Source organism: Phalacrocorax aristotelis, chromosome 8, assembly GCF_949628215.1.
Source record: "Phalacrocorax aristotelis chromosome 8, bGulAri2.1, whole genome shotgun sequence".
NCBI lineage: Eukaryota > Metazoa > Chordata > Aves > Suliformes > Phalacrocoracidae > Phalacrocorax > Phalacrocorax aristotelis.
The window spans coordinates 18072823-18088542 of NC_134283.1; the positions used below are offsets into that span (position 1 = coordinate 18072823).

The 15720-nt window shown below is 38.2% G+C and overlaps 1 protein-coding gene across 2 annotated transcripts in view; it reads right to left on the reverse strand.

Annotated features, from left to right (window-relative positions):
• Positions 1 to 15720, reverse strand: part of TOX3 (TOX high mobility group box family member 3) — an 82579-nt gene that overhangs the window by 4570 nt on the left and 62289 nt on the right. Inside the window, exons 3-5 of one of the 2 annotated variants that reach the window (XM_075101595.1) lie at positions 15425 to 15676; positions 2005 to 2274; positions 429 to 656 (exon numbers count right to left, since the gene is read on the reverse strand). In XM_075101595.1, the coding sequence (XP_074957696.1) occupies positions 429 to 656; positions 2005 to 2274; positions 15425 to 15676 (750 nt within the window). Of the gene's footprint in view, positions 1 to 428; positions 657 to 2004; positions 2275 to 15424; positions 15680 to 15720 lie in introns of both variants that reach the window. The other variant, XM_075101594.1, reaches the window with a different exon arrangement.

Sequence of the window (15720 nt, forward strand, 5' to 3'; positions counted from 1 at the left end):
TTGGAAATCAACATGCTTTGTAACAAATTCATAAGGCAGATCAATGGAAAATGCTAAATGTGCTGTACCTTCCCTGTTTCTCTTCTAACTTCTAATTAATGGGAAACAAGACCTTTGAAATAGGAATAATCAAAAGACGGTCTTAACGGGAATTTGGACAATATCACCTGAGCTTTTTTACAAACTTCCCTTTAAAATTTAAAGACAAATACAGCCATGTAATACTACCTACTGACTCTTACAGCAAAATGCTTTTTAGATGCCAGGTCTTCAGCAAGTTCAAAAATCAGTGTAGCTTCTGAGCTCTACAGAGGAAGAGGTCTACATCAGCAAGTAACATAGTCCACTCAGAGCAGAGGCAGGAGGAGTTTCTTTACAAGGAATATTATTTTACTTCTTGTGAGACAACCATACATCAGTTTTTTTACCTGTTTTTGTTCTTCTCCTAAACTGTCCCACATAGATGCCACTATTTTTGAAACCTCTCCAAATGTAGCATTTGGGTTCTGCCCTTTAATTGCAGCTTGTGTATCCCTGAAGAAAAGGGCATATGCTGACACTGGCTTTTGTGGCTCATTGGGATCTTTCTTTTTCTTCTTCTTTGGAGTCTTGGGCTTTTTGCCAGAATCTGGGGCAGCTCTTTTTTCTCCAGTAGCCTAAGAAACAGTGAAAAGAACAGTCAATATAACAATGATATAAGTCAGATTATTTCAAAAAAATTATTAACAGTCTGGCTTAATAATATATGGATAAAGCTACTATGTAGGCAACATTTTGGAAAGTCCTGTTGTGCAAGCCTTTCTCCTGCCAAATAGTACTTAGTCTCAGCTTAATCTCATCAGATCTACTGGAACTAAACGCATGAATAATTACTACTCACTGTAAGCGTGGCTCGAAGTCAAATCTTACAGAGCTTGATCTGAAAAAGTACACCCCAACACTAATTTTAAGCTTTAAAGTACGGTATATTTTGAATGGGCAATCTATGTTTTTCCATTAAGATGTAATTTCAGTAGTAGAGACTCAAAAGACAAGAGCTTGGAGGCATTTCCTGATTCCCAGACTTAGACTGTCAACTTAGACACAGCTCAGGGGTTAAAAAGCCCATCCTTCAGGCAAAAAGCAGAAGCAGCTCTGTAGTTTCTATCCACCTGCAGCAAATACCCACAGGTGACCCTGCACCCTCTGCCTCCGCCGCTCCTTGCGCAGGGTCAGGGGCCTGTGCAGTAGCACCGGAGGCTCTGTGTTATTGGCAGGCACCAGCCCTGCACCTACGTCTCCCTCTCACCTCTGGGGCAGGGAACCCCCAGAACAGCACACCCAGGACTACAGGTAACTCTGGTCCCTGTGTGCTCCTCGTGTCCTGTACCCTCTTTTGTTGAACTGTGTACAGATTATTGCAACAAGGGAATGAAGTGGCTCTAAATATATTTCTATGATAGTTATTTTACTTCGATATTTTGAGGATCCTGTACAATGATCTTTCCATTTCTATATGCACAATTTCCATTAACTTAATGAGAAAACCTTTCATGGAAGTCTAAACTAGGCCTTTTAAATGTACAACATTTGTGCTTTATTTTGTTGATAAAATATTCCTAACAGATTTATTTAAAGCAAAATGTAAATTAACTAAACCTTCAATTAGAAGAAGCTTATTTTATTTCTATTTAAATGCATCTGTTTTATATGACTCCAGAGAACGCCAAAATTACAAAACTGTCCAAAGTTGATGAGTGAATAAATTTACCAGATCTATAAAATCTGAAATGAAATATGAATGTATTAGACCAAATACATATATATATTCTTATGCTTATTATTATGGAGTTGTTATGGAAACTTCTTAAGTAAAGAAGCTAAAAAGCAAATTAATCATATTCCACTATAATGTAACATGTATTTTTATTACCACATTGCAGCTGAGATGATACTGCCACATTCATGAAAATATAGCATATAGACCTGTAAAGCTTACTCACTACAGTGCATGGAATAACTTACTCTATTTGATTCATCTCCATCTTCTTCATTTATAGAGCTGGATGGGGAAGGAGTGGCTGATTTACTTGCAGGAGGGGAGGGAGAAGTGTGTGGCAAATTAGTGCCTCCTAAATTTAGCCCCAGCTGCGCACTTAGCTGGGACTGGTTAATGGTGGTCAGCTGAGAAGGAGCCATAATTCCTGAATGAGCAGCGTCAGTCATATGGACAATAGATCTCATAATCAGAGAGTGATCCTGGCGATACTGGGAAACTTGTGTGTGACTCTGATCCTAAAAGAAATGTAAACATTATTTAGCCACTGGCAGTTACCATATAGCGTTATCAGGTCAAGTTATTTCCACAGGCTTACAGAACTAACACCATTAACTTGCAGTGTATTTCTTATTCACTAATTACACATATTTTTAATAAATTAAATGCAGCAACAGTTACCACACTTGCCCTGCACTTCACTTCTGCCCGACTTGTGGGTGGGGATTCTTTGTGGAATAAAAATTGTATTTCTTCTTTTTTAAACATTTCGTCTCTTGATGGGGTGCAAAATACCCACATAAACACAATACAGGCGTTTCTGGCCTTTACACCGAGGCAACAAAATGTGATGACATGGGTTACAAACCATTTACTCCAAGTCTTGTCATTTTGCTTGCATCTATGATTTTATTGAGACTAAATTCTCTTGACTTGCACTGCCCCAGAATCTAATTTTATACACAAGCCCATGAATTCTTAACTGTCCCTTTTTCTGACACTATTTGATGCTTGTGTGTTTTTTTACATCCACTTATTTAATCCAAGTTTTTCTTTTCTGTATCTTTTCCTAATTTTTTAAGCTGCTTTTTTTAATCTTAAAAACTTCAGTAAAAGCCAGAAGTGGAAACAACAATATTTTGCAATTGACTATCAAACACCAAACAGGTAAGACATATTCTATACAAGGAAATATTTTGTGTCATTTCAGATCTCTTATTTACATCATATGTGCATATGATAACAACAAACTATATTTTCTGCACTTTGAATTTAAGTTATATGGCTAATCAATATTTTTAAAAATTAAAAAGAAAGGAATGGCAATTTTATTTTTTACTTTATGGTACAGTGTTGTGGGCCTCAACAACCTATGGTACCTATAGAAGAGCTTTGAGACAAGGAAGCATAAACCATTTTTTATGTTTGTACAATGGCTTGGCAAGTTGCAGGAAGGTACAGGAGCTAGTCAATAGCAACATTAAAGTCCACAGCATTTGTACATAGCTTCTGAGCAAACAAAATCTTCTAAGGAGGAATCTATAACCAAGAAAACAAAATTTCCATCTATTATCTTAACACTCATTTTTTCCCTTATATTACAAACACCAATACTAAACCAAAAGGATCAGTAGCATTTCATTATGCACAAAATGTTTATTGAAGAAATGTTTAACAACCAAAATCATCTTGCATCAGGAGCATGCATGGAAATACAAATGCACTAAAACATCCACATGACATCCTAATTACATTACTACATGAAAAAGGAAAAGCTCATGTATTCAGAATAATCCATGGAGAATACTATGAAAATTTTAGAGAATATCATAAGCTCTTACATAAACTTAACCAGAAGTAAAAGTGATACACAACTATTATGAGCATTCAGGATTTTTGCAAAATTATGCAAAAATGACAGATTAGTTCTGACAAAAATTCATGAACTTCTCAAGCGGACAGAATCAAGTTTTGATTGAGCCTGATCTGCTTTACAGTCTTGGATTGAAGCTAGGCAAAACTTGGTGATTTTAACACAAGTCAGGCAAAACTCATTCATGGGTTTACTTAGCATGACAATCAAACAAGGACATAATGTGTGAAACAGAGACCAAAGAGTAATAACTTGTGTGATTCCTCCACAGGCTAAAATTACTGTCTCAGATCTCTCTGTTGTTATCCTACGTGAGTGCTATAAAAAAACCCTAAGGTATAGAGACATTTACTGAGGGGAATGCCAGCTACCTCTCTGGTCTCTTCAGTTATACACATGGATAAAAAAAGCAAAGTCCAAAATGTTCACCCCTTCACAAGACAACTTTATGGTGACTGTATCTAGGTACATTGGCTTTCCGTCACCACTCTCTTGCACAGTTCCAATAGCACATATTATAAAGACATTCCACATTTGACGCATAGAACGCCTGATCAAAGAAACCATAAGGATATCCATCCATCAAACTATCCTACTCTCAACTATTCTAATCTATTTAGACTGTCATGCCAAAGAAGTCACATTTGGTCATATTGCCAAAGGGCACATGACTCATGGCATTTGCTAAATATATAGCTTCTTTTACTTTGATTTGTAAAAGTATAAGTTCTCAAAAATTGATAAAATATCAATTCCTCAACAGCCACTGGAAAGCAAAAAACAGAGCAATGAGACTTAAAAATACGGAATGTGTGAAGTCCCACGCTTTAATTTGTAACAGTTTTATCAAAGGTGTTTTTCAACAATAACTGCACCTGAGCCAGCAAAAGCAAAATATACCATTGAGTACTAAGGGAAAAATTAAGGTAATAAAAGATAGTTCATTCTTCTGTTATCAACTCATTAAGCATCCAGTAGTTAATACAGCTAGTATTAATTTTGACAGATAAATGCAACCAGCTATTACATCAAAAGGTGCCCTAAGTTCCACTTATGAGAATCATCTACATACAGTAGCTTTATCCTGCATTTCTACCCTGATACAATTTTAATCTCTAGCAACACTGAGCTTGCTATTGAAAAATATAACTAGGAAATTACTTTTTTGAACATTTTGCGTAATATTGAAGTCTCAATTAAAATCAATGTCTACAGCCTTCAATCATTTAAATAGGCAACACCTCCAGTAAGGCTCTTTCTAGCCACGTCAGCACTGAGCCCATGGAATTGCCTAGAGAAAGATGTAGGGCTGGGATCTCACCCTGTACTACATGAGCTAGTTAATTTTAAGGAAAGTGAGAAATCTGCCAACAAAAATAACTATGTAAAACCCAACAGTCACAGTTCGGCTCACTGTGCCCTGGTTTCAGAAGTTGACTTAAAACATTATATATTCTATTGCCTTAGGATTTCATCACTGTCAATGTAACATCAGCTGATGTAGTATTTTAAAAGATATATTTAAGTTGAAGCAAATGCACCTCAATGTAAAGAATGAAATCCTCTGTTGACCCTGTCTCTAAATTACTCCCTTTACTTTTGGGCAATTCAGCAGATCTCTAGAAGAAATCCTCGATACTCTTTTTCTCCGCAAGTAAAATATAGATAAAAGAATCCATTAATCTAAATTTTTTCAAGATTGGTATTCACAGCCAATCAAAACAAATCAAACTAACAGGATGCTTTTCTCTGTCAGAGATTAAATCATTACTCAATAGAATACAAAACAGTTGCACTTGGTACTGCCACGACTGGAGAAGTGTCCTTCCTCTCCCTCCTCAGTTACTGCCATCAGTAATAGATCTGCCAAACTGCAGTTATCAGAAGATCCACTACAAGCAGCAGCTTCTTTTCTTTGGCAATAACAAAACTCCCATGTTTTGCTTCATGTCCCTCTAGAAAAGAAAACCTTACCTAATTTACCAAATAAAGGCTACAACAAACAGTACGTGTCAGTTTGGAAAAAATTATGTCCAGCTGGATCTAAAAGATTGGTTGGTGACAGGAGGCTTGTGTACTTCCTGCTGCCTGAAGAACATGAGAATACACTAGTTCTTGGTCTGTGTGCTCCCCCAGCCCCACTACATCAGAAATTACTCTTTTCTGTTCACAAAGAGCACATAAGTCAAGAGAAGGGACATGAAGAAAAAAGAAAACAAACAAAAAACAAAACCACAACAACAAACCGAAAACAACAAACATGAGGGCCCACTGAGTCATTTCTCAAAACTCTTTCTGTTCTTGCAATCTCAGATGTCTCTAGAAATTCATCTTCTGCTATGTGATAGAATTCTCTTACATGGCTGCAACCTCCAAGTTAGTTTAACATGTTTTATTGGAATCTTTCTGATTTACTCTCCCCTGCTTTTCTTTGGGCTCTGATCTGCGACCATGTTTGCAGTGACCCCTCGCACGGCTGGTATTCCCCACACTTCCCTGCGCAGCTTCCTCCAAAGCAGACAGCCTAGCCTGTCACAGGAGGTAGCAAGAGTGCTGTGAGACCACCAAATCACAAATTAAAGCCATTTCTTCTATGGAACCACATTCAGGGATCAGGCAGCAAGAGCACACTGACACCAGGCAGTGCCGCACCACCTCAGAGATGTGATTCCAAGCAAGAAGGTGCCAAGGAACAGGACCAACCAGCCTGAGCACCTGCCGGACCAACACTGCTCCCGGTCCCAGGACTAGACACCTCTTCAACACTGCTCCATGGCCTCTACTGGTACCAGCTCATTCACAGCATGCTCAGCTATCTCTAAGAAAATGCTGCATTACATGGTGAAGAAATACTAAAAGCTCACAGCCATGCCAAAATCTCACAACTATCAAACTAAGAGACAAAGACTCTTTTCTGAAGTGCTTATACTTCTTACCCAAGATGCCCCACCACTCTAGCATGGAGCATTTGCTGCTAGGAAACTTTGTTCTTAACTATTTACTTTCCTGTGACCCCATAGGTTCCTCATGCAGTCCCCAAAGTGGGCTGAAGGGGTAATGCTGCTTTGTTGCCTCAGTTGCTCTGAGTTGGCTTTGTGTCCTGAAGCCCCGACCCTCCTCTTCCTCCTCCCCCTCCCCCTCCTCCGCCCTAAAGCCTTAAGAGACTTCGAGAAGCACCTAGAAGTTCAGCAGCTGCTTGTTCCAACCATGAATGCAAGAAAAAGCCTTTTTTATTATTATGATATATTTCCCCCCCATTCCTCTTCTTTTTCCTCCTCCCTCCCACCCCATGCAAATGCATCAAGGTGGATGCAGAGTGCAAAAAGATATTTGTTTTAAAAATGCCCATGGAGCTGACGCAAAGTTGCATCTGCTTTTGCAGACAGACAGCACCATAGACCGGCTATAGCCCTTCATGCATCCACAGCGGCTCTACTAATGCTTTAACATCACCTAATTCACAGTTCTTTATAATTTAATTTTTACACCATTTTGTAGAGGCATTTCAAAACAGACACTCCTCTCTCTTCTCCCTAAACATCTACCATACTTTTAAGCATATTGAATCACACTCCTTTTGGACAAGGTACTCAACAGCATGATCACAATACATGTGTGACTCAGATCACAGATCTGGGCTCTGATCTGACGAGTCTGTTGGCATGAGGACCTCCTCTCCAAATTAGCAATACAAGCTTAGGTCTGCTGTATGCAAACAGCGAAGGCACTTTGCAAACAAACCCTGGATAGTTAAAATTAAGCCCCAAACTCCCAGAATAATGCTGTTAGCAGTTTTGTTACAACCTCTGCAACTTCAGGCGCTTCAGCTACCAAATCAAAGGCACACTTCAAAGGTCCTTATTAGGCAGTAAGCAACATGGGAAGAGAGTGCAAGAGTGCAAGGAAGCATGACAACTAACAAACATTATCAAAGGTAACAAAAATTGTAGAAGGAATCGGGGGTGGGGGGGGGTGGGGGGGGGTGGGAGCGGGGAGTCTTAGGGGTTACATGCCATTTGTTTAAATATTGCTACAAGTGTTCACAGCTATGTTTGGGTGGGGCATTTTTTCTTTGGGTTCTTGGGTAGTTTGAGGTTTTTTGTTTGGGTTTTCTTTGCTTGCTTGTTGCTGTTTTTTAAAGCAAATCAGGAAAGTATGTCTCATTATCTTTTGTATTACCAGAGCCAGGTATTTTTTTTCCAGCTACCTGACGACACAGAATAATTTAAAACTCTACAGAGACTTAGCATTTCTTTATAGCTAGAGAACTTGAAGTGGAAGCTAAGTATTCCATAAGCTGTCCAAGGGGAAACACAGGTGGTAACAGCAGAGAATAGCAGGAATTTCAAAGGAAGTTTTCAAATGACCCAAGAACGAGGGTGGCTGGACCCAGCAAAGCCTTTGGGCAGGTACAACATATCCAGACCAGCTGCAGCATCTGCCTCATTTGGCTGACTTAAGAAAGCAGCACCTGATTTTCGAGTTTAAACTCAGAAGGCAGAGTAGTTTAAAGCCATGGCCCACGCTTAATACACAGCTGGTGTCCACGGTCATACACGTCCACGTTCCTTCTGAGCTCAGTTCTTTGGAATATCAGGGGTTCAGCTTCCACTCCAATTCCTGATGGCTTCCCCAGTGGAGTGTACAGTTTTCCACATATTGATATGACACCTCACAATATCTTCTGGAGCTGGTGGATCTTGATTTAGGCATTATTAATATAAAATATTCACAGTCTTTTTTTCCCAAACTGTTCTGCCAGTGTTACTGTGCTTCTCTTCTTTCGGGTAACAACCTACTTGATTTTTTTATTTTATTTTTTTTTTAACATCAGCAGTACCTGCTATTCAGATAGGTCAGATAGGTGTCTTTGGCAACTGCTGCTGCTTTGTTTCCTATGAACAGGTCCTTTCTTGTGGTTACTATGAGTTGCCTATGTTTGAAAAGAACACCAGAATATGTTTTGTTTTCCAACCATAACAGCTTATTAACAGATGGATCATTGTGTCTGTATCGATGAGAAAGGAAGAAAGAGCATGCCTCTCAGAAAAGTGACTGCATTATCCACACCAATATTACAATGTCACTGAGAACATGAAAATCTACACACTATTAAAACCCTGATGTACCCGTAGTACATCAGGCTAGCACCGCCTGATACCACTGTCATGTTAAACTCCTACCATGTAGCCACCGCTGTCTGTTGCCTCCAGGGTTTTCAGCCCTCTGTCCACCTTCCCCCAAGGCCCCATGAGCTGTGCACACACACTCCCTGAAAAGTAACTAAAAAAGGCACAACTACATCATAGACATAAATATTGAACTATATGCCAATCGAAAAGAAGGAAAAAAAAATCTCTGTAAAGACCTGAAAGTTTATCAGCAAAGGACATAGCTCAGACCTGTGGGCAAAAGCCAGACTGTCACAGCACTGAGCTGATAGCGGGCACCGGAGCTTCAAAATCCCAACTGAGTCCTAAAGGTCTAATTTTACAAAGCATCCACCACCATTTGAAAGGCTCTGTATATGGCGAAATGTCACTGATCTGAGCCACCAGAACATCATTTAATTTGGTATTAATTTTGAGATTAATTTTTCTTGGTAACACAAATTATTAAAAAAGATGAAATAACACCTACCATTTCTGCTGGGAAATTTCAATACAAACCAGATGAACATTGTTGATTTAAAACTTGAGTTTCGTAATCCACCATAGTAATCAAAGAAAAAAATCGAAATAAGAAAACTCTGAAGATAATCTCTTTTAGTAATGACATGTGGAGAGCAGACTCCACAACCTGTAAGGTTGTAAAGTAGGTATGTTTATTCAGCACTGGGCAGCACGGGGGGTCATCCCGCCAAAATCGTGCGCGCCCGCGTGGTAGCTTGTCTTGGATATATACAACAAAGTGTTACTTATTCACAAGGTTTCCCAATACGCTTATACATATGCATGACCTGTCCCCACTTCGTATTAAAAGTAGTCCCAAGAAGTCATTTCCATAAACTCCTCCTGACTGCGCTTGCGCAGCGCCTCCTCGTGGTGGTCGTCGGGGGTCATGGAGATGAAGGCTGATGGCTCCTCTTCGTCACAGCTAGTAATCTTTTGGTCTTGCGCAGACTCAGTTATCCCTTGACTCTTACCCAAACGGCAGGGTCGATTTTAGCCGGTTCTTAAGGCAAGTTCCAGGTTCTTATCGGGAACTGTCCTTCACAGGTCTTCTTGCTTCAGCTCATTTGCACAATAGTTGGCAAAACATTAAGCACTATCTATCATTTTGATACTTTGGGCTGCACAGCAAGTAAGCAGCAGTCTATCTACTAAGATCCTCTTAACCCCTTCTCTCAGTAAGAATAGCTGCTATAAATGAATAATTACAACCTTCCGGAATTAGTTGTATGTTTTGTATTAAAGATGACAATAAACATGTTCATAACAATAACAAGAGCTTGTTTTAATAGACCGTTCCAGGCGTTAAACACATTAACGACCCATGAAATAACTTTCATCTGCAACACATTAAACAATGTTGTTATAACATCGTATTAATTGAAAACCTACTCCATTCTCTCTAGATAGGAGATTAAAGACTGGGTATTAAAAGAGAGATTTACAAGTAAGTTTCTTTGTAAAGGAAAATTAAACACACAAATTAGAGGCATGCTGTCAGGTGAGTAGTGAAATAACTGTCTTTTGCCAATTTTAAAGCAACTATTTTTTTGCTGTTGTTCTTGCAATCCTCTGTTATTCTATTAATTTAAAGTTCATTAGTAATTTGGGACTTTGAATTACTAAAAAAAAGATCTAGACCTATAAGTAAAAGGCACCACTGTTCTGAAACATTAATAATATTTCTGTTGTATGCAGCCTTTAATAAGCTCAAATTTGCAACTCAGCTCTTTAAAACCACATCATTGAGCTGTTTATTTAAAAAGTCTCTTCTTGAAATAAAAGCAGTGTCACCATCATGTTTTTGATTTGAGCACAGTGCCACTCCTAAGCAGTAATGTAATTAAAGATGAGTGTATTCCACTGTGAATTAGCCTTATCTGTGCAGAATCCTGAATGCACTGACAGCACTGCAACAATTATAAAATATAAACAGGCTCAAATCTTCATCAAATAAGAAATACATTTCCTCGCGCAGCATAAGTAATATGGGGAGCAATATATGTAAAATTACAAGTCTGTTTTTGTAACATCCATACTTTTTTGAATAAAAGAAAAAAATCAGTCTGAAAAGAGACAATTATTTTACTGTCTGTTTCTTAGATATCAGAAAGAGAATTTTGATATTCATCAAAGCTAACCTTCTGTAATGTACAACAGGCTAAGCTGAAAAGAATGTTAACAAGTTCAATTTTCATTCAATCAGCACTACTGCTCTCTGAAATGTTTCATTGCAGGAAAGAAATAAAAATAATCTATATGGTAATTATGAGGATGAATCCCCCAGTAACTTTCAGCTACATGAAAGGTCAGTTCTATTCAAGATATTTTATCAGTCCCCTGCACATACTCCTGTCCTGTCATTTTAAATCTGAACAGCATTTTATTTTCCCATTTACAGCTACCTGCAGAATTAAGTACTTAAGCCAAATAAGAAAAAAAAAAAAAAGAAAAAGAAATGTTGAATGCTGGCAAAGGCTATAATAGCATGGAGATAAATCGTTCAGCTGCTCTCTCTCAAGCCTCTGGGGCTGCAGATTTTTCTTCTCCTGGTGCACTGTGGGTATTCAAAACTTGTTCAACATGATTTCATTTCATTTCAGGCACTGCCTGAGAAAACTAAATTACAGAATCAATCATACAGAAGGTCAGAGTGAGACTTCATTACAAGTATTGCATGCTTGCATGAATATCTTTCATTTATGACTGACCCAATATGTCACAATAGCTGTCTAGTAAAAATAATCCACTTTCTGAAATTGATGTACTACTGATGTCAATGCTACTCAGCAGGCTGGGCAGATTATAGAGAGGTGTTAAAAAAAGGAACCCTCAGGAGCACAAGTTGTAGTTTTATAGAATTGCCACAGTTTACAGATTAAAATAATTTTTCTATGGGCAGCTCGACAGAAAACAGAGTATTAATATAAAATATTGGGGGGTGATTTTTAACAAGGATATCGCTGCTGATTTCCACTTATTTATGTTCAGGTATTTATAGGGACAATATCTGCATCATGTAAATCCACATGTTGAAGTCAAATGTACATGAACACTCCATTTTTCAGTAACTCTTTTCTGAACATCAGGATTTTATTTGCGTACTATTAAAATACTAAAATTAATGAAACTGCCTCCATTTTATTTCCTCTTTTTGCTGATGCTGGTTTTTAAATGTAGAAAAAAGCTGATAAGTGAGATAAATATGTGGTGTTTGTTGCCAATAATAATGAAGTTAATCAGCATAGTGATAAATTGTCACTCTTTCCATAGTATGTACATCTTAATAGCATGAACAATTGTTAACTCATCAACATGATCTTTTAATAATTGCTAGGCCACATTTATGCTGAGAATAAATATCTTTCCTGCACTGTGAATGATTTTTTCAATATAATAATACACAAAGAATATGAAAGACAGAATGATTTTTTTTTTTTGGTCTTCCTGTGGGAAATCTATGAGATACTTGCAGAAGTATTACAAGGTAGCTACCCAACTCCACACCCTAAGGGAGACATAGGAAAACCTTGACATAACCTATTTTTAACCATGCCTCTGGCGATTCTGCATTCAAGTTTATAGGTGAACATGTCAGGTAGTACATAGAAAAAGCCAAAGACACACAGTATTAATCATAATTCTGTCCAAGCCCATTTTATTTTTTCTACATTTGTGATTTAAAATCTTATGACATTTCTTCAAGGTGAAATTTTTCTACTGGACTTTTCAACATGGTAGGACTACCTTTATCTAAACTAAATATTGCTTACAGTAAAGCTCTCTAGTGCTTCACAAGATAACCAATAAACTCAATGCAGTTCATATTAAAATAATTTAAGTTTGTATTCAGCTAAAGAAGCTTTAGTGATTAGCAATACACTATTAATACAGCCTTTAAATAAGGCTATCCTAGTATCGCTGGATAAGAACATTGTTCTCTAAGTGTATACGAACATCATAATTATTTTACAACCCCATCTTTAGTTCTTTCAGATATAGTAAATTCAATTGACCATGAAATGAAATTTCATAGTCAAAATGCCTCCTTTACATTTTTTATTGCCGCAATAAAGTTTTCATAGCTCCAAGGCAAGGTAATTCATGAAATGTCTAATTTAAAGATGAATTCTAATATTATTAATAAATATTTACCAGTTTAATGACGTGCACATTCCTGAAGCCACCCAGCATTTATAAGCAGAAGAGAAAAAGTCTAGTGACTAAAATACAATGGCAGGGGCCACTCCATCTCACAGTATAAAAACAAATCAAGCAGTTGTGGAGCAATGTCTGACACACAATCCTCCCTGTGTTGCTCCTCCATATAAAATCACGCAATTCCTCATCAATTCTCCACAGCAAAACTACACACAGGTTCCCAACCCACAGCTTTGAACTGGCAATCACCCTAGAAAATAACACTGGACTCCTAGGATAAGAAGGCATATGCTTCTCTAGATCTTCTCTTCGAACTGTATGGGAACAAATTCTTACCACTGAAGTCAATGTAAACTATGCCATTAATTTCTACATTGCACAGTCTAGAAACAAAAGGAAAAAAAAAAAAAAAAGTAAACCCTCTCATCCAGTGCAAGAAGAGGTGAGAGAAGAAATATGTAACCAGGAGGCCTCTTCTGGCTGGAACTGTTACGGTGACAGCATTCACTCATGGAAGAATCACATTCAGTGAAAGGATGCAAAATAAAAGGCAAAACTAGGCCAGGTTAGAAACAACTTGATAACTTTGAGGGGTACTCATATGTGTAACACAACACCTATCCAGCCCATTATATTTATTACATATTTCTAAGGAAGCATCATTATATTCAGCGTACACATGCTCCATTACTTTAGTTTACAGACATAACGTTCCTGACTCTCACGTTTTATTAATCTGATCTTTATTCAGTAGTCGTCCACCATGTCCAGTGCATACAAAACCCCATGCCAAATGGGATCTGAAAAAAAAAAAGTCTTATCCTTCAAGGGCTGTTTTTGGCAGTCCCTGCTTTGTATCCATGGAATTACTGAATTCTGTACCTCTGAAGTAGTGAGCGGTTTGTGCTTAATTCTGTATTAGGCCTAGCTACTCCTCATGACCTCCAAGGAAGTATTAGAATTTGCAACAAAGCCAGCAGACTGCAGAATATTTGCTGCTTGTATATTTATAAATCCTTTATTAATTTTTGGTTGCCAGAATAATAATAATAATAAAAAATCTATATTAAATCATTACATGACAATGTGATGACCTTTATTACAGTCCAGCAGTAAATCTGTATTTTCACTACATTAAGTTTAGCAAAAGGTCCTATATAAAACAGCTTATCAGAAAAAAAAAAATTGTTGTACAATATCTGTTCAAGCTAAACATTGATGCTGTCTTCAATATGCAATACAGAAACTGATTCTAATTGTAACCACTGAGTTTAAAATGCTAAATATGATACTGACTCACAGCTGTGTCTCATCACTATAAGTATGAACGTTACTGCACAAAGCTTAGAGAAAACCATGCAGGGATATCCCCCAAATCTGAAAGGGAAATACAAGAAAGTGGAAACTGCCCCATACACACTCCCACTGAGATCACAGCCATACAGTGTGTATAGATTATGGAGAAGACTCCATACAGCCTTGGTTTTGATTGTTCTAATTAACAAGAACAATCACTGGAATTAGCCTGACAGTCCCTGTCACTGAGCCCCTCCCCACACCCGGATCATGCCTCCCAATTCCAGGGGGCTCGGAAACAGCCCAGGAACAGGAGAACAGGCCCAGCCTGCTCCAGCCTCTATGGTCAACAAGAACACTGGGCAGAACAAAGTCTTTTTATGGCCCTGTATTTCTGAGTATGGTCAAGGTGATACATCCCTATCACTTCTATTCTGAGTTAGAAAAAAAAAAAAAAGTTGATTTCCACGTCTAAAGATTTAGCGCATGGAATACACAGAATATAGTGAAACATATGGGTTTTTTACTGCTGGCATACTGTGTCTGGCTCCCTTTCTGAGCTACTCTCAACACTGCACTTTGGAAACATCCTGATGGCTGTCAGATGTGGGTCCTATACTTGAAATACAGACAAGCAATTCCTTCTAAATGCTGTAGTTCACCTGGGCCAACACAACAGTTTTTCAACTCTTGATGCCAGTGTCGACTGTATAACACATTTTTGAACTTTAGCAGCACTTGGGATACACCTGATGCTAATGGATATGGGCTTTCAAGCCCATTCCCAGAATTAAAATTCTTTGTTCATAAAGCTTGAGTGCTTCTTCACAAGAGATCTGTTCACACACAGTATAGCATTGCAGAACCACGTTTATGTTCCAGAATCCACCAATATTAAACTCTTAACCATTTTCCAACTGCCTTAGGGAACTGAATAATAGCATATCATTGCTTTCTGTGTAACACTGACAACACATGTCATCATTCATACAGAATAAGCCTGCACATGATACAGAATGTTGGCAAATGCTTGGTCAGGCTGCAATACCAAGAAGTCATACAGATCTTCTGAGAGGTCAATTAAAACTGATAGATGACATAAATCTACATTACTATGCTTTGACAGACAATATTAGGTAACAGAAACACACAAACAACTGGACCTACCATATGCAATCCATTGCTGTGGATGACGCTGTCATGTTCCACAAGATTTCGGGATATTGTAATAGAGGGAAGATCCAAGCTCTGGGGGGGAAACTGAGGTGTAAATTCATTTCCTTGTGCAGGCAGCTGGTCACCAACACCCTGAAAGGGCAGCAGTATATCTGCCATCCCCAGTGCAGGGTCTGACTCAGGTGGGGGGGTAATGGGTGGGATTTCGAACTCCTCATCCCCAAGGCTTGGTGTATGGAACGTCTGCTAGAAAAGGACAGGACAAGGCAAACCATGTTAGGGCACAC